The following is a 26,391-nucleotide window of genomic DNA, read 5'->3' as shown; positions in this document are numbered from 1 at the left end:
TATGAATATTGATTTTTAATTTTCATTTATTTGTTCATTTAACAGATGGACACAAACTAGAATATTTGTAGCATTTAACAGTTTTATGATGCTCCAAGTACTAAAGCATCACCAGTTTTGTTTTTATAGATGTAAATCCCAGGCTCCTCCCAAACTCCAGCCATTTTCCCAGAGTTTATGAAAATTTTGCTTCAGAGTAAAGCAGGCAAGTGTATTCATTAGAAGTAGAGAGAGAAAACTAGAGAGAGAGATTAGGAGGAAGAGACAGGAGGTGACTTATTGGAACTAGTCTCTATTTGGGTTGATGGAAAGGTTTAGTAATGGATGGTGGTTGTGATAGCACATAGAGAATACTATCAACAGCAATGAATGTTACAGTTGGATGTGGTTAAAAGGGGGATGTTTAGGTTTATATGTGTTACTAGAACAAACATTTAAAAATAAAGAGGACAATACAGCACAGTGAACCTTAATACAAATGATAGACAATTGTTAATAGTACAATTATAAAAGGTTCTTTCATGAATTGTAATAGATATACCTCAGTAATGTGTAATTTAAATAATAGGTGGTATGTGGGAACAACTGTATGCATGAGCTTTTCTGTAAATCTACTATTTCTCTCATAAAACAAATGAAAAAGTAATAGGATTCAGATAAAAAAGGAGAAAAAAGATTTAAGGGGATGATTCAGAGAATAAATAGGAGAAAATAAATAATTACTGTGTATCCACAGCTAAGTGGTCCTATTTTGTGGTTTAGCTTATGTTCCTTGGATTCTTTTTATATTCCAGTCACTCTGCTGTGTTTACATAGAAAATATAATTTATTTTTTTAATAATCTTATTAGATAGATGAGGAAACTGATGTTAAAGGAGGTTCATAAATTCGCCTAAAGGTAAGGAAGAATTCAGTGCAATCATATTCCAACCAGGATTGGCTAAAGATGGGAGAATAGGCACAGGTTGTGGATTCAATGTTTCAATGTTTGGGGAATAACTGGAAATAGGAGAAAAATATAAGAATGTAATGTCTCACACTTTCTTCTGTGTTTTAGGTTAAGCTTAAGCTTTGACTGTTGTTATTCCCATAAGTATGATACTGATGTGCATCAAACCACGTAATAAGTATACTGGACTCTAGAAAATATATGTTTACAACTTTGGAATTTCTGACATGTAAAGAAGGGATTTCTAGTGGGAGAAGAAGCTCAGGTAAAAATTTGATACTGGAATATTAATGCATCTAAAATCTCACTAATTCCCTGTCTATCACTGTTTTAGAAAGCATCTTATGATTACATTTCAGACATTTCTTCAGAAGTATTTCATTGCCTATTTTATTCACTGCACAGTGCTCTTCATTATACCTTATACTCTGAGGACAATGCCTCACTGAACAAGGGTCCCTAAACTCATTAATCCATTGAAGAAGTTGAGTTCATATAAAAATGCTACCATACAGAGTAATAAATGCTGTGTTAGTTTGCCAAGCTGCTATAATAAATACCACAGACTGGTTGGCTTCACCAACAATTTTTTTGGCAGCTTTGGAAGCTAGCAGTCCAAAAGCAAGATATTGGCAGGCCTTGCCTTCTCTGATGTCTGTAGAGTCCTGGTGATGACTCACAGATATAACTCAGCCCCTGAACCATGTCACATGGCAATCTGTCCTCCTGTGTCTCTACCTCTGGCTTCTAATTCTGCTCAGTAATCTGTGTCTCTGTCTAGTGTCAGGGGTTCATTTCTTTTCACCTCATGCCTATGATCTCCATTAGAAAAGGCCTGAGCCTAATGAGGTCCTGATTTAATAGGTTTGGGTTTCATCAAGTTACCTCCCACTCAATTAAGTGTATAGGGACAGGCAATAGTTTAAAAATAAAGAGCACTTAAGAAAAGAATTCACCTTTAACACATTTTTACTAAAGGGGTACTTAAGCTAAAAGAAAAAAAATTACAATGTAAAAATTAATTGATACATTACCAAGAGAGGGAGCCCCACTCCTCCAGACACAGCTGGTTTTGAGAGTAGAGAGAGCTCCTTTTTGTTTGAGTTACAATTTATAGCATCTTGATTTAGAGTAACTTTAAGTTATATTCTATTTTTACATTAAATGATGCTTCAAGAACATGAATATCTCATTTGAAGCATCTTGATCCATGAGTATCAAGATCAAAGGGGGGTATCCACATTATCAGAGACTTAGCCTTGAATGCCTATAAACCTCTACTGATAATAATTTTACTATTTAAGCTATGATTTCTGTAAGCACAATATAATATACTTTTATTTGCATAAAAACTAAAAATTGGAAAAGAGATTACTGTTACTTGTTTCTAACTTATTAATATAGTTTTTTCATTTCCTTCTATGATTATTTAGCCATTTCATCATACTGAGAAAAATATATTTGATTAGGACTGTACTTAACCTTGCTACATTATTTATGACTTATTTATGTTAAAGTAACAGATTCAGCTGCATCCTGTGTTCACAGAGGACTAGGTGATTACATGTTATCTATATGTAAGAAGGTTGAGATGGCCTTTCTGCTTTCTTGAAAATATTCACAGGTTTTTTAACTATTTAGCTTCTCCTTCAAGTTCTAATATGGGACTTGAAGGATATGAATCATCTGTCCCAGTTAATGTAGGAAGACCTTTCCACTTTTTGTCATTTGGAAATTGTACTTGAGTGTTCTTAGGTAATAGTTCTGTTAAATATGCTTCTATATCATGAGTAATAACTGGTTCTTTACTATCAGGACAGAAAATATCAGGTAACATATGAGAGCAGCATGGATAGAAGGAATCAGCATTCTTATTATCAAATTTCTTAGATCCTGTGATACCCTCTCCCACTGATTTCTCTCTCCAAATTCTATATAACTCATTCCATCATTATTTTCATTAACATCTGGCTTTCCTCATTCTCCAGTGTTCATTCCATAAGTGCCAATCAACATTGCTTTCTGAAATTCTTGCCCTTTCAGAAATTGGCCATACCCATGGGTAGGATGTATTCAATTAGGGTCAGTAGTTCATTTATTCAAACTATAGGCTTACATGCATTATCCATATGTTCTGACAGTAGAATTCTTATACCTGGATTAAAATCTAAAGGATATTTACAGTATTCTATTACTGGCTTGTTTAATTCAAATTTAATTAAAGTCTAAATGTCATATAATTACTTTGTTACCCTCTTTGGGGAAGTCCCAAAACCAGTAATTATAGTATAGAGCAAAACATTGTTTAGGATTACATTTAAGCTTTCCACCACACCAAGTGGTGTTTTTACAGCAAAGATAAATCAGAGTTCCATGTGGACTCAAAATCATAACCACATCCCCAAGTCCTGATGAGTTGAAGGTTATTGTGATCATCATCATGGAAGATCTTCTCCATGGTGATGGGTACAGGATCTCCTTCCTGGCTGCATGGGTGTTCTGGCAGATAAGAATGCTCAGCAGACATGGCACCTTGCTCATCAGTGAAAACAGAGTTGTTGCTGGAATATATATGCTCGATATCAGGTGCCAGTCATGCTCATTTGCAAAGCTCTGTGCCTGGTTGGCTGTTCTTTTTTTTTTTTTATGCTTTTAATAAACTTTTTATTTTGGAATAATTTTATATTTACAGAAACATTGCAAAGATAAACAGTTTTCATTTACCCATAATTCCATTTCCCTTGATTTTAACATCTTACATAAAACTATGGAACATTTGTCAAAACTAAGAGATAAACATTAGTATATTATTATTAAACCCCAGACTTCATTCAGTTTTTACCAGTCTTCTCATTAATGCCCTTTTCCTGTTCCAGGATCCAATCCTCGATATCACCTTGCATTTAGAAGGTTTTGTTTTTAGTGAATTAAATCATACCTATAAAGAGTATATGTAGATCCACTCCCAAGCATGGGATTAATGACATTCACAATATTGCTGTACCCTCATCACCTTACATTGCTAAACTTCCCCATCTCTCCAAACAGAAACCCTGCACCCATTATGCATTTAACTTCCCAATCCCTGTGTCCCCTACCTCTGGTGACTTGTACTCTAATTTCTGTCTCTGAGCTTGTATATTCTCTGGTATTTTCCTTTTAATTACTATGGTGCTTGAATTTAACATCCTATATCTATAACAATGTCATTTGCTCTGATGCCAACCTAACTTCAATAGTACACATAAACCAAGATCTTATAAGCCTCTGTCCCCCCACCTTTAATTAGTTCTTGTCACAAATTACATGTTTATACATTATGAGTTCAAAACCATGATTTATCATTACTATTTATTTTTATTTTTATTTTTTTTGAGGCTTTAGTCAAAATAGTTGCACTGTGAATGCACTGGGAAATGTAACAGCTTCTAAAAGGACAGGACTGAAATCTTTTGGTCCTGTTGATACTGTATTTCCTGAGTTACTTTAGTAACCACATGTATTTTTCTACTATTCATTTTATTGAAATATATTCACATACCACGCAGTCATGCAAAACAAATCATACATTCAATTGTTCACAGTGCCATTACATAGTTGTACATTCATCAGCAAAAACAATCCCTGACACCTTCATTACCACACGCACAAAAATAGCAAGAATAATAATTAAAGTGAAAAAGAGCAATTAAAGTAAAAAAGAACACTGGCTGCTTTTGTTTGTTTCCTTCCCCCATTTTTCTACTCATCCATCCATAAACTAGACAAAGGGGAGTGTGGTTCTTATGGCTTTCCCAATCCCATTATCACCCCTCATAAGCTACATTTTTATACAATTGTCTTCAAGATTCATGGGTTCTGGGTTGTAATTTGATAGTTTCAGATATCTACCACCAGCTATCCCAATTCATTAGAACCTAAAAAGGGTTGTCTATATTGTGCGTGAGAGTGCCCACCAGAAGTGACCTCTTGACTCCTTTTGGAATCTCTCTGCCATTGAAGCTTATTTCATTTCCTTTCACATCCCCCTTTTGGTCAAGAAGATGTTCTCCATCCCACGATGCTGGGACTACATTCCTCCCTGGAAGTCATATTCCATGTTGCTAGGGAGATTCACTTCCCTGGGTGTCTGATCCCACATAGAGGGGAGGGCAGTGATTTCACCTTTCAAGTTGGCTTAGCTGGAGAGAGAAGGTGGCTGTTCTTTTATCTCCTATGGCTCTTACTAGAAGGAAAAGGTGATGGTAAGGCAAAGTGTACATTAACTCTTGAATTGTAATATGGATGCTATATTCTGTTTCTATTGGAAGAAAGCACTCAGAATTTGGATCAGTATCATAAAATTAGTATTTTCTATACAGGAACTTTTCTGCACATATTTTACACATATATTTCAGGCTAAGTTTGTTAGTCTTAGCTACAGAAAGATAATGTCAAAATTATCCATTACATTCCTAGCAGTATGAGAGTGTACAGAGTTAATAGAGCAGATTGAAGTTTCTACTTACCTTCACTACAAATGCCTTGTAGTAAGATTTTATGAAGATGCTGTAAAACAGCAGTTTTGCCTTGTCTCTCTCCATTGTCACTTACTGTTCCTTCTTTTTCTCAGAATTTGGAAGCCATTTCAGAATCTTGAAAATCAATACTATAAGTATGGTAATAATTATTAGGATGACTATGGGCTTAGTATAAGTTAATGCATCAATTATTCCACCAAAGAAGCCTTTGGTAGCAGAACTCACAAAGTTGGCAATTGTTTTAGTAGCTGAGGCAGCAGCAGGCCAGACATCCTCCAGTGCTTCTCCTCATTGCCTGATACACTCTGGAGTGTCCCCTTTATGTATTTCCAGTCTGAGAAGGTCAGACTTTGTATCTTCTGTCTGCTCTTCAATGCTAGCCCATGTATCACTTGCTTTGACTTCAATCTTCTTCAGCTTAGCTAAGATTCCAACCAGGTGTGGTAACCTCAGTTGTATTTTTGGTATATGAAAGTTACCCAAAACAACAGTTTGTTCTTTAGGCAAATGTTTCTTTAATATTTTTTCAAAGCATGTTACTGTATCATTGATAGTGAAAATTGAGGATTGATATGGAGGTATATTACAGTCTACAGCATATGACAGGACTACATAACTGCCATTCTTTAAAGGAATAAATTCTAAGTAAGGAGATGAAACTGCTTTTCCAATTATTGGACATTTTCTTCCAGTTTTATTGCCACAAGTTTGATGTGGATTAATTTCTTCACAAATAAGCTTATCTCTTTGTTCACATCTTTTAGGCTCTAAAGAATGTAACTCAAAATATTATTGACTAACATGTTTATAAAGTTTATGTGTCTTTGTTAAAGTAAGCTGAGTTCCTGTTTTTACTAAATGTCCAGTGTTTAATACTTGCCAGTTAGTATAGAACACTTTGTTAGGTAGAATTATTTGATAAAATCCCTATTTCCAAGATACTTTTAACTGGAGATGTGTAAGTTTTCTTTATATCATATATATTGTTGCATGACATTCACTTATCTATTTGCATGCCATGATGAGGAATATTAAGACCTTCATTAATCCATGTTCCACTTAATATTCTTCAGTCAATTCTCCCTTCTGTGGAGGGTATTCTGAAATTTTGTGTATAAGATAGTATCAACATGGCTGTAGTTAATTCATCTATATGCTGAGTGTCCTTCGTGTTGGTTTCCAAGAGAGTCACCACATGGTCATTTATTATATGTAATCCATCAAGAAACAGATACTCATTTAAGTCAGAAAGTTTAGATATTGTTGCTGTTGAATTAGCCATCATAAGGCTTACTTTCTCAAGTCTTTGAGTGTTGGGGTTTTTCATCCTCATTTTAAGGGACAAGGATTTACTTCCTTTTGTTTACTCTTAATTTATATATTAGACATATTGACTTCATTAACTAATCCCTTTACATTCCAGAAACCCTTGTTATTTTTCCGTATAAGGAGTTGGTGCAGATTCTAGGCTTATATCATGGCTCTCTCTCTCTTCCATTTACCACAAGGCCTGTTTAAGCTGGTTCTGCCACCATTTCCCCTATTCCATGCTGCCTTTATGTGAAAAACTAAACTTAACCCTTTCTTGCAGATTCCCTCCTCATTTTTTTTTTTTAACCTTTTTAATTTTCACATTTTAGTTTCTAAAATTTGCTAAGAGCTTTTTCACATTCCTCATCATAGGAATCTTTCTTCTTAAGGGAGGTACAGATTATTCTGCTGATATTCTTGATTAGGGTGTTTTTGATGTGTCTCTGAAGTAGCCTCTAGGCACATAGGATGATGTAGCACCAGCTGCTGCAAATATTCCAGCTTACATGATACAGAAAGTTAAAATAGACATAGCAATTCCTTTCCATTTCCTGAACCAATTTGTCTACCATTCTGTGAGTGGGTTGTTAATGCCAGAATTTTTTGCTAGTTCCTGAAATAAGGCTGTTAAGCCTTGTACAGCTTTGGTGATAGTTCCATTGGCTGCTGTATTATTGGGGATGAATGTGCAACAACTTCCCCCAACTATAGCACAGACACCTCTTTTTCTCAGCTAGCATCATGTCTAGGGCCATTCTATTTTCCCATGCCATTTGGCTGTGGCATTTAACTGTTCTGCTGTTCCCTTAATGACATCCCTGGTATAGTTGATAAACCTTAGCTGATCCACATTTTTTTTAATGATAACTCACCAGAATAAGAACAATTCAAATCCTGCAGCTACTTGATTTCTAGCTTTAAATTCATTAGGAACTTCCCAGGGAACCCCTATACTATCTACATAAGTTCTTTCATTGAAGGAGCCCGAAATATTTTGTACATTTGTCTTTTCTCCTTTGCCTTGGGTTGGTACTTTTTCTTTACTTTCATATGCCAGGGTGAATGAGACAGCCAGTTGAACCAGAGCACAGGTTCCTCCCCACTTTTCAGGTAGTGTTGGCTGGAGGACACCCTTCCTGCAGTACCACCAGAGGTTTGCTCAGGGTGTAGTTAGGCTGGAGAAGTTGCCAGTACTATCCTTGCTCACATTCCACACTTGTGTACACAAAGCCATGATACCAAGATCCTGGAGCCCTTCTTCCCATCTGTAGAGACAGGCAGAGTGGTTTCTGGGACCAAGGTGAGAAGCTGGTATGGCCTTGACACTTCCCTTCTGGACTGGAGGGAAAAGGGAGGGCAACATGCTGCAACTTTCACCAGAAGTAGCATTTTGAAAGAGGAGTGTTATACATTTAAACTCCTTTTCATGGTTTTTCATCCCCAAGGGTAAGGGCACAATCTGAGCAGTGGGTTGGCTGCTTGTACAAGCATAACAGTAACTTCTGTTTGGACTCTGGATGATATATTTGACCCATTCTGTGCAGGCATTTGTATTTCCATAGCCTGTCTCTATTTTTATGGTCTGCTTTAAGTCTCTGGCCTTAAGTATTCTAATGATCTTGGGACCAATTTGAACTGGAGAGTTAGACTCCAGCCAAGTTTCCCTTAATGGTTTTCCCTCCAACCTGGATGAGACCCATCCCTTATACTGTGTTGTCCACCAGATAGTGTTCCAAAAGTAACAGGGGTCAGGTGACTCATAAATTATACTCTCAAATGTGCCCCCCCCCAACAATCTTGCTCTCTATTTGAACAGTCTGCTTACATAAATGCTTACATTCCTCCATCAGTTGTCACTGATGTTTTAGATTTCTACAGCTAATTACTTGACAGATGTCAAATTGTACAGTTTGGGACTCTATGCCTTTGACTATACTTATAACCACTTTAGCAGAACCTGTTACTCCTTGAATATGGAACATTATGATCAGTACAAGCAATTCAATGATTAAACTATACAGAGAGCACAATGAAAACACAAGGATTAATCCAGCCCTTCCTCCCTTCTAGTATGTTCTTTCAACTATTGTCTTTTTAGAGTGATTCTTAGGGGATCTGAGGTGGGAGTCACTCTCCAGGATTTGGGTTGAGTTGCCGGATACTTATCATCTGGTTTAGGCACTGTTCCCTTTACTCATGTTCAATGAGTCCAGCCTCTTTCTGCTGTTTGGACTGCCATCTCAGTCATCAGCAAGTCTTGATAGAGTCCCTCCCAGATTGGTTGAGGTTTGGATTCTCTCCATGACTGGATCAGAACCCAGCTGCTGGGCTGACATTGATGGGCAGCAAATTCAAGAGGTGGGGTCTGAGCCAGCAATCCACAGTGTCTGAGAGATGATAGAGTAGAAGACAAGGCCAGTATAAAATTCTTAAGGAAATGATCCTTCATGTCTAGGGAGGGGAGCTCTCCAGTCCTGTGGAAAGGCAAACCAAAAAGCATTTCATAAGGGGAAATTCCCAGTTCTTTTCTTGGGTCAGTCCTGATTCTTAGTAGAGCTATAGGTAAGCACTTGATCCAGGGTAACTCTTACCCATAATGGAGAATGATTTGTTCAAGGATAACTTTAGAAGTTCCCAATTCTGTAGTTGAGGATAAAAGGTAGGCTTCCACCCATCTGATGAGGTGGTCTACAATTACCAAAATATACTTTAAATGATGTATTGTGGCATTTCAGTGTAATCAACATGAATTCTCTGGAATGGTCAGAGGCCCAGCTCTCTTCCCTCGTGTACCTGTTTTCTCAAGATGTTTTTATTAATCTTCTGACAAATTATGCACCATTCACATATTTGTTTAGCAAATGTATGAAGGCCTACACATCCAAATTGTCTAAGTACTAAATCACACATAGCTTGTACCCCGCAATGACTCCCCTGGTGTAAGACTGCTAATACCTCCCTCATTATTTGTTTATTCAACATTTGCCTACCATCTGGGAGGAACCATTTCCCCTGATCACTTAAGGTTGCTCTTAACTGTTCCAGCTCTTTTGCTTCTTTGGCAGAGAAAGTAGGGACCCCAAACTCTTCAGGGATAGAGGGTATCAGGACCATTAGTTTTAAAGGGAGACAGAAAGAGGCCTCCTTAGCCTTCTCTTCAGCTAACCTATTGCCTTCTGCCTCAAAAGTAGGGCCCTTCTAATGTCTGTTTATATGCACCACTGACATTTCTATAGGTAAGAGTATATTGGTTAATACTTATTTCACCAACTCCCCATGAACCATTTCTTTTCCTTTGCTGTTGATTAATCCCCTGTCTTCCCAGATCTTTCCAAAGTTGTGAACTACCCCACAGGCATACTTAGAGTTGGTGTAGATTGTACCATCTTTTCCCTCTAATAATTTGAGGGCTTGATTTAGTACATACAACTCACAAGTTTGAGCTGACCACTTATTGGGCAATTGGCTACCTTCTTTCACTTCACAAGTTACCCTGTCTACAACTGCATAGCCATTGTAGCATCTTTGGTACAAACTCTATGCTTCATCTCTCATTTTAGCATCTTCAAATACACATTTATTTGCTTCTTGAACAACTCAAGTTTCTGGGTCTGTGTGGGATCTCAGCTATCTGAAGGACTCTGGCGATCTAATTAAGACCTACCCTGAATGGATGTGGTCACACCTCCAGGGGAAAAAAAACAATAAAAAATCTCACCCAACAAGACTGGATTAAAGACTGTGGCTATTCTGGGGTCCAAAACAGTTTCAATCTTGCACAGTATACAAAGCCACTAGGGAAAGCTCTGAAAATCAGTGTCAAGGGAGTTGAGAGAGTGGTCTTTCCAGAACCCCAAGGAGTTGAACCAAGGTTACTTACAGCAAGTGCATACAAAAGGCCAGGTAAGGATAGAACAGGAATGGAGTGAGGGTCCAGAGGGCATGGATAGGTCTTGGAGGACCTATGCTAGAGCATAAATGAAAAATACATAAATCTGAGAATTTGCACAATATTTATGTGCATGAGAAGACCAAAATCCACATGCAGTATGCGTTAGATACCTATTTTTTTACTATTTTAATTTGCATTTATTTCATTAATAAAACATTTATTTCCATTTGTATTTTTTCCATTCTTTTTTTATATCATTACCCCATTTTTCTGTTACAGATTATCATTTTTTCCCTCATTGATTTTAAAGAAAACTTTAGGCTCTGCTGCCTCTGCTATCACCTCATCCACCAGAGCCATTCACTGCTGTGTGGGGAGAGTGAGGCAGGGCTGCTGGGAGCACCATTGAGCCTGACTCAGTGAATGAGGACAAGACAATTGAGCTCATGTTGCCAAAGTGTATTTTTGGCATTTTGTTGAACAAAGCTGGATACCATAAACAGAATCTTGGAAGATGCTTGACTGCTGTCTTTTCTCAGACTAGTCTGAAAGGGAATATACCCATTCATTCTGGATTAGTGGATCTGAAGTACAAAATATTTTCCAGATAATTAATGGAACATCATCTGTGATCATCTCCAGAAAGAGGTCATCAGATGGAAACTATCAAAAAGAAAAGAGATTTGTTTGTTAAAAATTTTGACCAGTGCTCTGAATCAGATCAAGTGGAATTTGTGGAACATTTTAATTCATGAATATGTCACTGTCAGCATGGGCATATTAACTCTTACCTGAAGCCCATGTTGCAGCAATACTTTATTACTGCTTTACCAGAGCAGGGCTTAGATCACATAGCAGAAAACATTCTTTCCTACCTAAATTCCAAGTCTCTGTGTGCAGCAGAGCTTGTTTGTAAAGAATGGCAATGAGTGATCTCAGAAGGAATGCTTTGGAAGAAGATGATTGAATGAATTTTATTCACAGATCCTCTATGGAAGGGACTTTCAAATAAAAGAAGGTGGAATCAGTACCTGTTTAAAAACAGACTCACAGATGGCCCTACCAATTCATTTTGTAGGTCATTATACCCAAAGATTACCCAGGATATAGAGACTATAAAATCTAATTGGTGGTGTGGATGGCACAACTTGCAGAGGATTCAGTGCCACTCTGAAAATAGTAAAGCTGTCTACTGTTTATAGTATGGTGATGAAAAATTATCAGTGGCCTATGAGATAATTCTATTAAGATTTGGGATAAAACCAGCTTGGAATGTTTGAAAGTGTTAATGTGACACTGTCCTTTGTCTCCAGTATGATGAACATGTCATTGTAACTGGCTCTTCAGTCTCTAAAGAATCTGGGATGTGAACACAGGTGAAGTTCTGAATACACTGACCCACCACAATGAGGCTGTATTGCAGCTACACTTTAGCAATGGACTCATGGTGACTTGTTCCAAGGACAACTCCATCACCAGGTGGGACATGGCTTCTGCCACTGATACCACTTTATGCCATGTCCTGGTTGGCCACTGCACTACTGTCAATGTGGTAGTCTTTAATGATAAGTAAATCATGTGTTCCTCTGGTGACAGAACCATCAAACTGTGAGGCTTGAGTACCTGTAAATTTGTACTCTGAATGGGCACAAGTGAGGCATTGCCTACCTCCTGTACAGGGATCAGCTAGTTGTTAGTGGATCATCAGATAATACCATTAGGTTATGGGATATTGAATGTGGCACCTGTTTAAGAGTTCTAGAGGGACATGAAGAATTGGTCCACTACATCCACTATGATAACAAGAAGATTGTCAGCAGGGCCTATGATGGGGAAATTAAAGTTTGGAACTTGCAAGCCGCTCTCAACCCCTGCAGACCAGCAAGCACTTTGTATTTGTGCATGTTGGTGGAACATTCTGGTCTTGTGTTTCAGCTTCTGTTTGATGAGTTTCAAATCATCAGCAGCTGCCATGATGACACTATTTTCATTTGGGATTTCTTAAATGTGCCTCCCAGTGCCCAGAATGAGATGCACTCTCCCTCCAAAATGTATGCTTACACCTCCAGATGACAGTCTGCACTTTTACCCACTTCAGGGATTCCTAGTCTTGAACTACTGGCTGCATGGCTACCAAATGCCTAAGGGAGTTCATTTGTAGCTGAGTTAAGAAGCTGTAATTGGTTCTAGATGCTGGGTAGATGCAAAGCAGCCTAACTCTTCAAGTGAGGTACCTATTTTTGAATCATGGAGAGATTGAAAGGCTTTGAGCACCATGGGATAAATAACACATGAAACACAATGATTTTTATGTTATTTATAAGATATCTATAGTCACATTTTCATTATTAGCAACATAATCCATAGCCTTCTTATATGTGAGTTTAGGAGATGAGGGCCTTCCCCTCTTTCTCTTAGAGTAGACTTCATGTTTCTCTTGTTGAACTGGAGGGGTTATTTCCAGGTGAAGGACTGGGTATATGTGATAAGACAAGTTTTGATTCTCATGGATTCTTGCTCTGTCCTCAGCTTGGATGTTTAGTGCTTGGACTGTCTGAGAGTGAAAACCCAAAGGAAGATAGTTGGTGACAGAACTACTGACAATGGAACCAGTGGTGAGTAGGGAATCACTATTTCTACTTAGATTTAACTCTTTCTAAGATATGCAGATTTCCTGTACTGGTCTGTCACATTCTAAGTACACTCATGGGATACTCACATATTTGAGATCCACTTGTGTATACCCAGGACTCTGCTATAATTATGGTGGGTGAGGGAGTGGGTAAGAAATAATCTTCTCTACACCATCTACACTAATTTGTCCAGCCTCTATTAAAGCTGCATATTCACAGAAGAGATATGAGAGGATTTATTTTCTTCATGCATCCTATGGCCTCAGTGTGGAAGTAATTCACTCATTCACTATTTTAGTGGTAGTGCTGTGCTTAGGATTTTGGTGAACATAAGGGATAGAGATGAGAAATTGCACAACTTAGTCCAATAGGGAGGCAGATGTTTCATCAGGTGAGCTCAGTGAGTCCAGTGTTTTGAATGCTGGGGTCAGGTCTATGCCATGTTCAGGAAAGCACAAGAAAGAGGACAGTAAAGACAATGAAAAGGAATGTATTTATTTTGTCCAATACTTCTTACAGTTTTGAGAGAATATTTTCACATTTTGAAAAGATGTTTGAAATTCTCATTACCATCTTGTCCCCAGTTAACCATTTTCTCTCTTTTAAAAAACGTGTACAACTTTGTAAGTGGAAGCAATGGACAGGTAATATTGTTTCCTTATTTTAAGCTGTACACACAGGAGGAGTATTGTATGTATAGTAAAATTTTAGGACCAGTGAAAATATTTGAAGAACTATCAAGAGAACAAAACAAATAACTAGTCTGTTTGTCACTGAATAGAATCAAGATGAGTATACAAGAGACACAATGTAAGCTCCAGTTTGGAGGTCCAGGTAATTATTGAGTATGGGAGGACTCCTACCATAGGAAGAGTCACCCTAGGACTGTCCTTTAGAATAGTAGTCTCCGGGGGCCCTGGTTTTTCCTACTAAACAGCTTACCCTCACATCTCATAATAAAATCCTGAGTTTTTAGAGGTGAAAAAGGAATACTGAAAGAGGAATAATACTGTTCTGAAGTTCTATATAAAGACTGTACAATTCTGCAGAATTATGTATGCTCTTCAGTTATATCTTCCATTTTAATGAATAATAGATTTATCACTTTTACTTAACAGGTATTGGTTACATATGTATTATCAGCTCATTGGACTTTTCAAAACTTGTTGGATTTTGCTAAACCATTTCCTAGACAGAGAAACTGAGGTCATTGTAGATGCCTCAAGTTGGTGGAGTTGGATTTTAAATTTATATCTTAGTGCACATCAGATATTACATAATCGGGGAGTGCAAGAATAATACATGAAAAAGTAGTTCATTTCTCCAAAACCCTAGGGAGAGAGGGTTGCCATGTGAAGCCAGTAAGAAACATGAACAGCCCAGGTTCTGTGTGGGCAGCACATAGCTGAGCAAAAGGGACCCAAAGATTTAGGTTTGAAACCTGGGGAGTTATGTCTTCAAGGATGGAAAATTCTTAGCTAGCCCAAAGGTTAGTGTTGAGGCAAGTGTCTTGGCCAAAATGAGAAGGGATTCTGAGGCATAACACAAAATATACCTTATGATGAGTCTGTGGATTTACTTGTATTTGATGAAAGAGATTTAGTTATGAATTCTTGAGAGAAAATTTTATGATCACCATCTGGAAGTTATTATTTTCAGATTTTTTGGCAAATTTTCAGGTTATATCATTCCACCTGTTATGCAATATTGCCTTATGGTGAAGTTTTATGTATTCAGAGTGTATATGTCTCTGTGAGTGTATCTGATAGATGCTGGGTAAGCAGTAAGAATGATCTAACTGGAATCCCAAACACAGTTTGAGCATTTTGTACACAACCACTACCCTTCTTCATGGCTCTCATTTCACCCAATGTACTCTGGTTATTGATAGGGATGGCATTGACTGAAGCAAAATACCTATGTCATTTTAGGAATCAGTGACCTTCAGTGATGTAGCTATCAGCTTTACCAAGGAAGAGTGGGCCATGCTGGACATGAACCAGAGAAAGATGTTCAGAGATGTTATGCTGGAGAATATCAATCATCTGGTGTTCATGGGTGAGTTTCTCAAAATATTCTATCTATATACAGCTTTCTATCTATTCATCCATCCATCCATCTATTTAATCTAGCATTAAGTTGTTCAAGTATCTAAACAATGGCCCCATGTGCCACACTGATCTCTACTGTGATTCTTTCATAGCTCTTATGGGTACTTAAAAGAAACTTGGTGTTTTTGTTTATTCCCTATGTCTTATGTGTCCCACCAGTGGCATGTGATTTTCCACTCTAAAATTTCAGGTCTTTCTTGCTGTTCAATCTCCAACATTAATAGAATGCAATAATTTTATTTCTATGGACAAAATAAGTATTCTCTAGATAATTATTATCCACTAGGGACTGTAGTGAAGTTCTGGCACATGGAAGGCATACTATTTTCCACATAGAACATAGATTGTTTTGGTTGAGCTTATGTTTATTGGATGATTTTATAAAATATACTTCAACCATTTTGTAATCCTAATTTCTCCTGGTATGAAAATATTGAAGATACTGTAGTCCAGGAATTTAGGCATGGGCATCAATATGTCCTTAGTGTTTTTGACTGAAGGTCAAGAATCATCATTTGCAGGAAAAGGATTTTCAATCTACTGTATTTAAGTTATACTTCCTTGTGCTGTTCATAAGATCTTACCTTCTGTTCCTCATAGTCTGTCCTGGACTTGATGATCATGAACTTATATCACTATAAATCTCAAAATCTATGCTTCTATTTCTCATAAATAGGGTGTCAGGTCTGCATATCAGAAGTGTTTTCACAGTCAGAACAAGGAGAACTGTGGAGAGAAGGATTAAGATATCTCCAAGTACAGAGTCCAGGTGAGCTCCAAGACTCTGTACTTCACTATGAGGAGGGTCATTGTCACTGAATGAGCAGGTCCTTAGAAGTATCAACAGAAGATTTCCTGAATGAAGTTGTATCTCTGAAATATATGCTATGAATTTGGGGGAAAATCTCCTCAAATTTGTGATTTTTTCAATTCAAGAATCCATCTGTGATTGTTTTTTGCTTAGGGAAAGGATATTTGTGTACTTACAGGAGTTAAACTTTCACATAATGGCCTGTGTTCTGGTCCTCCTGTTTGAGGATTTTCCCTCTCTTTACCACTGAATATCCCATCTTCTTATCTTCTTATTTTCCTTTACTTTAATGCTGAAAATTTTTTGTCAATTTCCAGAAGTGTTTCTACCTCCTAAAGTACACCTTAATTTTACATTGTTATCCAATCTAAATGACAATATTTGAAAAATAATCACATGATAATTGAGGGTTTTCAAATATTTCATTCTGCTTATGCCACTCTATAATGCTTTCAAAATTGTTGCAGGCAGGGAAAATGGCCATAAAAAAGAAGAAATGATAACCATGCATCATATCTCTAAGAAGAACACATCTACCAACCAGACAAAGGTAAGTTTCATGATTGTGAGCATTTGTCTCCCAATTAGAGAGATAGGATTGAATAATTTAGGAGATCATCACAATCACCTGAGTAATTACAGATGGTATTATTTACTCTCCCATCAAAAAGTTGTGGATAGTTTCAGTTAAGCAAAAAATTAACCTGAGCTAAAAACCATAACCTGTAGTCTTATAAAAGGACAATTGCATAAACATAGTTCATATACCTATTCTTTGAAACATAATGAAGTTTTCAAAATTAATTAGATATCTCTGCAGTTGAGATGATACAAAAGAGAAAATCTGTGCATATAAGAATGTAGTACCCTGTGTACATGGAACTATTATAATGAAGGATAGCTGGAGACTCTGAATGATTAGACTAGAGAATTATGTTAATAAATATATGTGGACACATCATTAACAGTGTCTTTTTTCATTTATACCAGCAGATTTTTCACACTGAAGAGGATCCCCTTGAAAGTAATGATTTGGGAGAATATTTCACTCACTCCACAATGACTGACATGGGAAAGAAACCCAATGTAAACAAACAATTTCAAAGAGTTCTCAATTGTCATTCATTCACTGGTCAAAGTAAGAAAATTCAAACTGGATGTAAGTCATATAACTGTCATCTATGTGGAAAAGTCTTCAAAAGTAGTTCTGGCCTTAGAAAACTTGAGAAAATACACACTGGAGAAGAGCCATATGGCTACCATCTACGTGGGAAAGACTCCACTGGTAGTTCTACCCTCAGACAACATGAAAGAATTCACACTGGGGAAAAACCCAATATCTGCAATGTATGTGGGAAATCCTTCAATCGTTGTGGTAACCTTAGGCGACATGAAAGAATTCACACTGGGGAGAAACCATATGTCTGCAGTGTGTGTGGAAAATTCTTCAGTCAATGTGGTACCCTTAGAGAACATGAAAGAATTCACACTGGAGAGAATCCCAATATCTGCAAAATATGTGGGAAATCCTTCAGTCATTGTGGTAACCTTAGGCAACATGAAAGAATTCATACTGGGGAGAAACCCAATGTCTGCAATACATGTGGGAAATCTTTCAGGCATTGTGGTACCCTTAGACAACATGAAAGAATTCACACTGGAGAGAAACCGAATATCTGCCATATATGTGGGAAATCCTTCAGTCGTTGTGGTACCCTTAGGCAACATGAAAGAATTCACACTGGAGAGAAACCCAATATCTGCAATATATGTGGGAAATCCTTCAGTCATGGTGGTAACCTTAGGCGACATGAAAGAATTCACACTGGGGAGAAACCCAATGTCTGCAATCTATGTGGTAAATCCTTCAGTCAATGTGGTAGCCTTAGGCGACATGAAAGAATTCACACTGCAGAGCAACTACATGTCCACCATCTATGCAGGAAATCCTTCTATGTATATGATAAACTTAGGCAACATGAGAAAACTCACACTGGGGAGAAACCATAAGTTGGCCATCCATGTGGGAAATGCTTCCATCCACATGGAAAACTGAGGCAACATGAGAGAACTCACACTGGGGAGAAACTATAAGGCTGACATGTGGGAAACCCTTCCATTTATGTGGTAAACTTAGGTTACATGAACTCACAGTGAGAAGAAACTAGTATATGGGAAATGCTTCACTGATTGTCTCAGATGACATAAGGTAATTAACACTGGGGAGAAAACATTTCTCCCATCTAAGTAGGAAAACCTTTAGACATTATTCTGCTATTGGACGTCAGAGAACTCATTAAATATGTTTTGCTTATGGAAGAGTCCTTAGCCACAGCTCTAACATTTAAAATAAAATATTTCACACAGGAGTTTAATAAATATCTCTCAATGTAATAAATGTGTAAATGCAAATAATAACATGATTTTACTATTTTAGTATGAACTCAAAGTCTGTGATTTCCTATATTAAATTTCAGCTTAGCTCCATCCTTCAGGATACAAGTATAGCTCAGAGTAGGAATAACCCCTAAACCATAAAAATGGACAAAAATATCCTTACTAGGAGGAGAATATTCTAGGAGAACAAGATATAATATTTGATGGCATGGCTACTCAATGAAAAAATGTGAGAAATTACAAAGCAATGTGTAGAATACATGTGAAGTTTCACATTGTATAATACATTCTATGTAGATATAGAATGAAGAAAATTCTTTGGTGTTTTCAATTTATCCATCAATGTTAAATTTTTCATACTGAGGAAATGTCAACACTAAAATCAAGGTGAAAAAGTGTTCAGCTAGAGTTCATACCAGGAATATCAGAATGGGAAAAATAACTATCAAGAATGCTTTACAACAAAATTCAGACATGAATTCAGAGTTTTTCCTTTTGACATATTAATGAAAAATAAATTAAAATGCAGGACTGTGAGGTGGTCTGGAACTGCTGCATGCAGACTTTTGTAATGAGTTGTAGGCAGGGAAATCAGAGTTCTTTTCAACAGATTAGCACATGCACATATTTATGAGGTAAAAACTGGCTGAAAATTCTAATTTTCAACTTCTATTTTTTGATACAACTCTAAACATAATTATGATGACTAGGTTAAATCACAAAATATCTTTAAATGTTAACTGACAAATGTACAACCAAAGATGATCTGTCATAATTCTTATGTACTGTTAACAAGTATGTACAGAGCAATAATAAACAACATAGATAAATAACAGATAACTTGGGATTCATTTCTGGTAATACATGTTCCCTTTTAAATGTTTTTACTGGTCTTTCAACTTAAAATGTAAGTAAAATTAAATCTTAGATTAATAAGGTTGTAAGTCCTGGGGTATTTGGGGATATGGGAATGGAAAATCCCCACAATCCTGATCAGGCATTTGCTCATGCCATGCATTAAAACTGTGATGCCATTATCTTCAGGGGGGTGGGTCAGGCAATGGCAATGAAGGGACACTTTCTAAGGGGGCTGAAATGATGGGTGTTTGGGCAGTTCTGGGCATGACTTGCCCAATGACATTTCCCAGCCATGGGGTCTGTTCTGGTTCACCAATGCTGCCAGAATTCAAATACCAGAAATGGATTGGCTCTTATAAAGTGGATTTATTTGGTTACAAAGTTACAGTCTTAAGGCCATGAAGTGTCCAAGGTAAGTCATCATCAATCAGGTACCTTCACTGGAAGTGTCTGGAAAACCTCTGTTAGCTGGTAAGGCACTTGGCTGGCATCTGCTCCAAAGTTCTGGTTTCAAAATGGCTTCCTCCCAGGATGTTCCTCTCTAGGCTGCAGTTCCTCAAAAATGTCACTCTCAGTTGCTTTTGGGGTGTTTGTCCTGTCTTAACTTCTCTAGAGCAAGAATCTGCTTTCAATGGCTGTCTTCAAACTGTCTCTCATCTGCAGCTACTCTCTCAGCTTCTGTGCATTCTTCAAAGTGTCCCTCTTGGCTGTACTAGCTTGCTACTTATGTCTGATCTTATATAGTTCTTCAGTAATTTAATTAAGACCCACCCTGAATTGGCAGGCCAACACCTCCATGGAAATTATCCATTTATATTCATCACCCACAGTTGAGTAGGGCACATCTCCATGGAAACACTCAAAGAATTACAATATAATTAACACCCATAGGTCTGCCCACACAAGATTTCATCAAAGATAATGGCATTTTGGGGGACATAGTACATTCAAACAGGCACATTCCACCCCCTGGACCCCAAAATTACATTATCTTTCCATACACAAAATAATTCATCCCACAGCAATATCACAAAAACTTAAATCATTTCAGTTAACAATAAGGTACCAACAAAATCAATTATAGGCATGGTCAGTCCTAAGGCTTAATTCTCCTTCAGCTGTGGATCTATGAACTTAGAACAAGTTATGTGCTCCCAATATACAAAGGAGGGACATTCATAGGATAAATGTTCCCATTACCATAAGGAGAAATAGTAGGGAAAACAGGGTTTAAGGGACCAAAACAGTTCCCAAAGCCCCAGGACAAACCCCATTGGATTTCAAAGTCTAAGAATCATTAACAGAACAATGTTGCATCCTTGGGGTTTGAGACAGTGGGATTCCTAAGGGCCTTTTGACAGCCCTTTCCTCTCCAAATGCTGGGGTGGGTTCTCCAAATATCCACACATTCAACATATCCACACATTGGGGAGACCACCTTCTTGGCCCCACCTTCAAACATCAGGGCAGCACTCAGACACCCTTCCATTTCCAGGGCACAAACTCCACCCCTTCAGAACAGTCAGGTGGCAGCCAGGCTCTCCCCAATTCCCTGGGAATGTGCTCTACCCTCTTTGGGACCTGGGTGACAAAACTCTTCCAGAGCATTGAGGCTGAATGCCCACCCTTGACCTCCAGGGCAAACTCACTCTTTCCATGCATGTGGGCCACTCCACTATCCCAGCCCAAGATCTCTTGACTCCAGACCTCAAACTCCATGGCTCTGACTTTGAAGAAATTCTTCCTTCAATATGTTCCTTGTCTGTCTCCTCCAGTCCAGACCAGCAATGTCTCTGTCTATAAAGACCTTGCAAAAATTCTATTGGCTTCACATGAAGCACACAAGGGTCAAAGCCATCAGACAATAGGACTTTCCACAAATCCTTTCTGGATAATTCCATCTCCAATCTTGGCTTGTACTTAAATGGTGGCTGGATTCCATGTTTGGTTACATCCTCACATTGGGCTGTAGCTTCTGGGATTCCACCCCCTGGAGGCATGTAATTTTCTAAGCCATCAGCTTCTGGTTTCTTTGAACCCAAGAGTTCAGTTCTAAGTTTATCTCTCTCCACTTGCATTTTACTATAAGGTGCAAGGAGAAGCCAGGGTACAGTCCTCCACATGCAGTCTGGAGATCTCAGCTAAGTGTTCCAGGTTGTTGCTTTCAAATTATTCCTTCCATATGACACCAGCACTCTATTTTGCCAAATTCTCTGCCACTTTAAAACACCTTTCTTCCAGTTTGCAAAAACACATTCATTGTTTCTGTTCAAGGCCTCCTCAGAAGTGCCTTTAGAGTCCATATTTCCACAATCTCTTCAAAGCCATTTAGGCCTTTTCTATCAAGCTTCTCATAATTCTTCCAGAATCTTCCCCTTATCCATTTAAAAGTCTGTTCCAACATGTCTAGTATTTTCAAACACAGCAGCACCAGCACCCTACTCCTGGTACCAAAATCTGTTCTAGTTTGCTAATTCTGCTGGAATGCAAAACACCAGAAATGGATTGGCTTTTCTAATGGGGGTTTATTTGGTTACAATCTTACAGCCTTAAGGCCATAAAGTGTCCAAGGTAAGTCATCAACAATCGGGTACCTTCACTGGAGGATGGCCAATGGTGCCCAGAAAACCTTGTTAGCTGGAAAGGCATGTGACTGGCACCTGCTCCAAAGTTCTGGTTTCAAAATGGCTTTCTCCCAGGATGTTCCTCTCTAGGCTGCAGTTCCTCAAAAATACCACTCTCAGTTGCACCTGGGGTGTTTGTCTTCTTAGCTTCTCTGGAGCAGAAGTCTGCTTTCAATGGCTGTCTTCAAATTGTCTCTAATCTGCAGCTACTTGCTCAGCTTCTGTGCATTTTTCAGTGTCCCTCTTGGTGGTACTAGCTTGCTCGTTCTGTCTGATCTTAAATCATGCTCCAGTAATTTAATTCACACCCACCCTGAATGGGTAGGCCCACACCTCCATGAAATTTATCCAATCACAGTCATCACCCACAGATGGGTGGGGCACATCTCCATGGAAACACTCAAAGAATTACAACCTAATTAACACTGATAGGTCTGTCCACACAAGTTTACATCAAAGATAATGACATTTGGGGGGACGTAATAAATTCAAATTGGCACAGGTGTCTGTTGAGGAAAAATAAATCTGTAGGAAAAAAGCAATCACAGACAAAAGCAATTATGTGATACCTTCAGCACTTAATTTCTTCCATCCTAAACCCATAGTACTATTGTTTTTAAACACACAAAAGATGTGAGAGGAAAATCCAGGGCACTGCATTTGATAATGGTATTTTCTTTTAAAAAGATTATGATATTATAAAGTGTTCTGAAATGATTTGTATACAGATTTTAAAACTTAGATCATTTCTTTACTTGCAGATTGCCAAGTGGCAGGAGGATCTCTGCACAGCAAAGTTTTCCAGGGGTAACTAGAATACTGCACAGGTGATCCCATCCCAAAAATATAAAAGAAAATATCATTTATTTTAATACATAGGTAAAGAATGATTTTTCAATATAAAGAATTTTTGGCATAATTTTCCATTTATGTTTTTAATCCACATATCCATTTAAAACAGTATGCTTAAAGTTAAGGCAATATTTCAAAATATTTAGGGTTGAATTATGCACAGAATGGGCTAGAAGCTGTGTGTATGAATTGCAGAAAAATGCTTATATTTTCTTTCAAAACATGCTATGAGAAATCCCTAGAATTACACCTGAAGTATAAGGGGCTTATGTATATATCTTATTTTAATGACAAGGATTCACTTATTTACTTTGTACTTCCTGAATATGTAACATAGAGGTTAGCAAAGAGAAGATAACAGGCAAATATTTGTGGTATTATTAATTAAATAGCAATGACAATAAAATATGCAATTTTTAAGATAAATGGAGCCAAACAAAATTAAATGTATTTAAATATTTAAATTAGTATTCTTCATATTGAAACTTTGGGCAGCAAGAGGAGCCCCCCAGTTTTGCTGACATCAGTTCCACTAGGTACTGTAATCCAATCACTCTGAACTTTCATTAACAATTATCAATTCTGCTTAAAACTGCTGAGACTGAGTATTTCAATTCAATGAATAATATAATAATACATTGGCTTGGTCTCATTGTGTAAGTAACATCCCTATCAGTATTTTCTATTCCAATTTTATTAAAAAATAGCAGAGCAGGAGACAGTTGGAGTGATTCATGGAGGGGGTAAAGAGGAGGAAAAGAAGAAAACAGTAACATCAAACACAAGTTAATACTGTCTTCTCTTACACCGGAGAGGAAAGGCAGGGTTTCTGGTAAGGATCCAGTGATGTTTTAGGTGCAGGCATGGGCAAGTGGGAATCTGAGATGATTAAGACCATAGCAGTAATCATTCTGTTTTATAACCAGGCCATCTTTGTTCAGTTTTAGTTTACAATGTAGGGAAGAAATGGCACTAGAGAAAAACCCTTGGTATGTAAACCTTGGCATAAAAATAGAGCACTGTTGTAATTTCAAATAGCTAATTCCCTTGAGATGGCTCTAGGAAAGCAAATATCTTCCATGATTCTTAGAAATCCAATTACATTTCTGTTATTGATTTCTAATTTAGTTTAGCTATGCTCAGACAACATAGTCATTATGATTTTAACTGGAGCATGTTGATTTTTGGCTTAGTAAATGGACTATTTGGATATATGCCAAAAATGTACTTGAAAAAAATTTTGTACTCACAGAGTAGTAATCTGTATGTCCTATTTAAGACAAATTATCCCATTGTGTTATTCAAGTGTTGTGTATAATAATTAGATTTTATTCATATCCCCAACTATGATATTGGAATTTTAAGAATTCTCCTCCATGATATGTCATTTCTTGCAGTATATTTCCAGTTATGTCATAAGTGCATACAAATTTGTTATTGTTAAATCTTCCTATTAAATCAACTTTCTTATCATGAAGAAAAATCTCTTTTTATGGAGATATACTCCCTGCATCTGGTCTACATTTTTTTACTAGAATTCAGCCATTTGCTTTAATGACTGTTTTTGGGGGGTGGCTTGTTTTACATTATATATTTTGCCATCTTCTTTAAAATTTTATTTTTGATATATATTTTTCTGCTTATTTTAAGTATTATTACTTATCAAGAGCTTACAGTTCCTTATTTTACTTTCTCATTCCAATTGACAAATTTTGTGTTATAATTAGGTCATTCCATTCATTTAAATTTAGTGTCATTAGTGGCACATGTTGAATTTCTGTCTACTCTCATGCTTTTGGTTTGCTATTTGTCCCACCTTTTCTGTGTTCAATATTTCTTCTATTGAGTTGATAAAGTGTATTTTTCCTTTTTTACCTTGTATTAGATTTTCAGTTATAAAATCTTATCTCAATAATTTTAGATATTACCCTAGAGATTTCAAAATTGATCTTCAACTTATTACATTCTATCTTGTTTCCATCATTAATTGACAGATCACTCATATGAACAATTATCCAAATAAATAACCAGATTTTGTTCCACGTGGCCCTAGATTTATTTTAAGGGTGATTGTTTTTAAATATGCATTTAGATTATTTATATAAAAATAAATGTCATGATTGCTGTCACTGTCACAGTTCTGAGTACTTAAGAATAATTTTGTTTCATTCTATTCAAACTTTCCCACAGAGGACTTCCCTTCCCTCAGCACCCCCATACAGAGGATGGCAAATAATTGTGGTTAATCTGGCTGCCTCTAGAGCCAAACAGCCTATGTTTCTAGGCAGGATCTACAACTTAAGGGTTGTGTTCACTTTAGTAAGTTATATTTTCTTGACTTCCTGAACCCACATATTTACACTTTGTTCTTCATTCCTTGCTGCATCCAGTGTATCCATCTGGAATGATTTCCCTCAGCCTGCAAACCATCTGTTAACATTTTTGTACCATCCAGCTGTTTTCCATGAACTTTCTCTGCTTTAGTTTGTCTGAATATATATTTCTTTGTTTAATACTTTCATACATATCCATTTTTGATGTCAGACACTGACTATTATGACTACTCAATGTCCATATAAATAGAATCATATAGTATGTATTCTTTTGTAGTTGACATATATATATATATATATATATATATATATATAATTTTTGGCTGGGGGTGATTTGTTTTGCTAGGAGTGTTCCACCAGATTTATTGCCCATATTGTAGATATTCAATCCCCTAGTATTTGACATTGTGTTTATTACCATGTTTTAGCTATTGTGAAAAACAAATTTCCTTTAAAATTGCTATACTTGAGTTGGTGGACCTAGACACTCATTTTTCTTGAGCATGTAAGAGATAAATTTCTGGATCAAAAATAGATGCATGTGAAAAGTGGGTAGTGAGAAGCAGAAGAGCAAGCACTAAGACTCAGTTCTTCCAGCATAACAAATATTATACAAGTAGAACCTGTCTGAAACAGCTATTTTGAATCTCCAAAAATGAGAGAAATACTGTACACCATCCAGGGAAGAGCAGGAGTAAGAGTCTGACAAATTACAGTAAAGAACAGAAAATTGCTCTCATCACAAGGTGGTTACTGTCACACATATCCCACTCTTGCTGCACTTCACAAAGTTTCCAACCCTTGACAAGCTTGCTGATGACATAAAGATATGTGAAAATCTTTGCCAAAACCAAGTAGTAAAAACACCCCTTTGGAGGTTACTGACTGTGATGGTTTACTCTCCTATAGATTCTGCCTCCCCAGGAGGTGATTATCCACTTGGGGACTTGACTCCAACCACTATGGAAGAGGCCACCTCTGGAGTAACCCCTGGGACTTTGCTGAGTACCACAGTCACCTCATTTCCTGAGATTCCTGACACCATTCCTCCAGGATCTCCACCCTTAGAAGCCCCCATGACCCCAGTAACATATGGTTAA

At 37.2% G+C, this 26,391-nt stretch overlaps 1 protein-coding gene across 1 annotated transcript; it reads left to right on the top strand.

Moving 5' to 3' along the window:
* On the top strand, positions 1-26,391 carry LOC119532662 (zinc finger protein 705A-like). The gene is made up of 8 exons (XM_037835051.1): positions 1-1,214; positions 11,986-12,151; positions 13,202-13,287; positions 15,237-15,363; positions 16,093-16,185; positions 16,695-16,777; positions 17,221-17,746; positions 26,201-26,391. The coding sequence occupies exons 3-8, from the start codon at positions 13,276-13,278 to the stop codon at positions 26,389-26,391; spliced, it is 1,032 nt and encodes a 343-aa protein (XP_037690979.1). The 5' UTR covers positions 1-1,214; positions 11,986-12,151; positions 13,202-13,275.

This window comes from Choloepus didactylus, chromosome 4 (genome assembly GCF_015220235.1).
Source record: "Choloepus didactylus isolate mChoDid1 chromosome 4, mChoDid1.pri, whole genome shotgun sequence".
In the NCBI taxonomy this organism is placed as follows: domain Eukaryota; kingdom Metazoa; phylum Chordata; class Mammalia; order Pilosa; family Megalonychidae; genus Choloepus; species Choloepus didactylus.
Note: the sequence above shows the minus strand (reverse complement) of the source record. Positions and strands in the feature narration are given on the sequence as shown.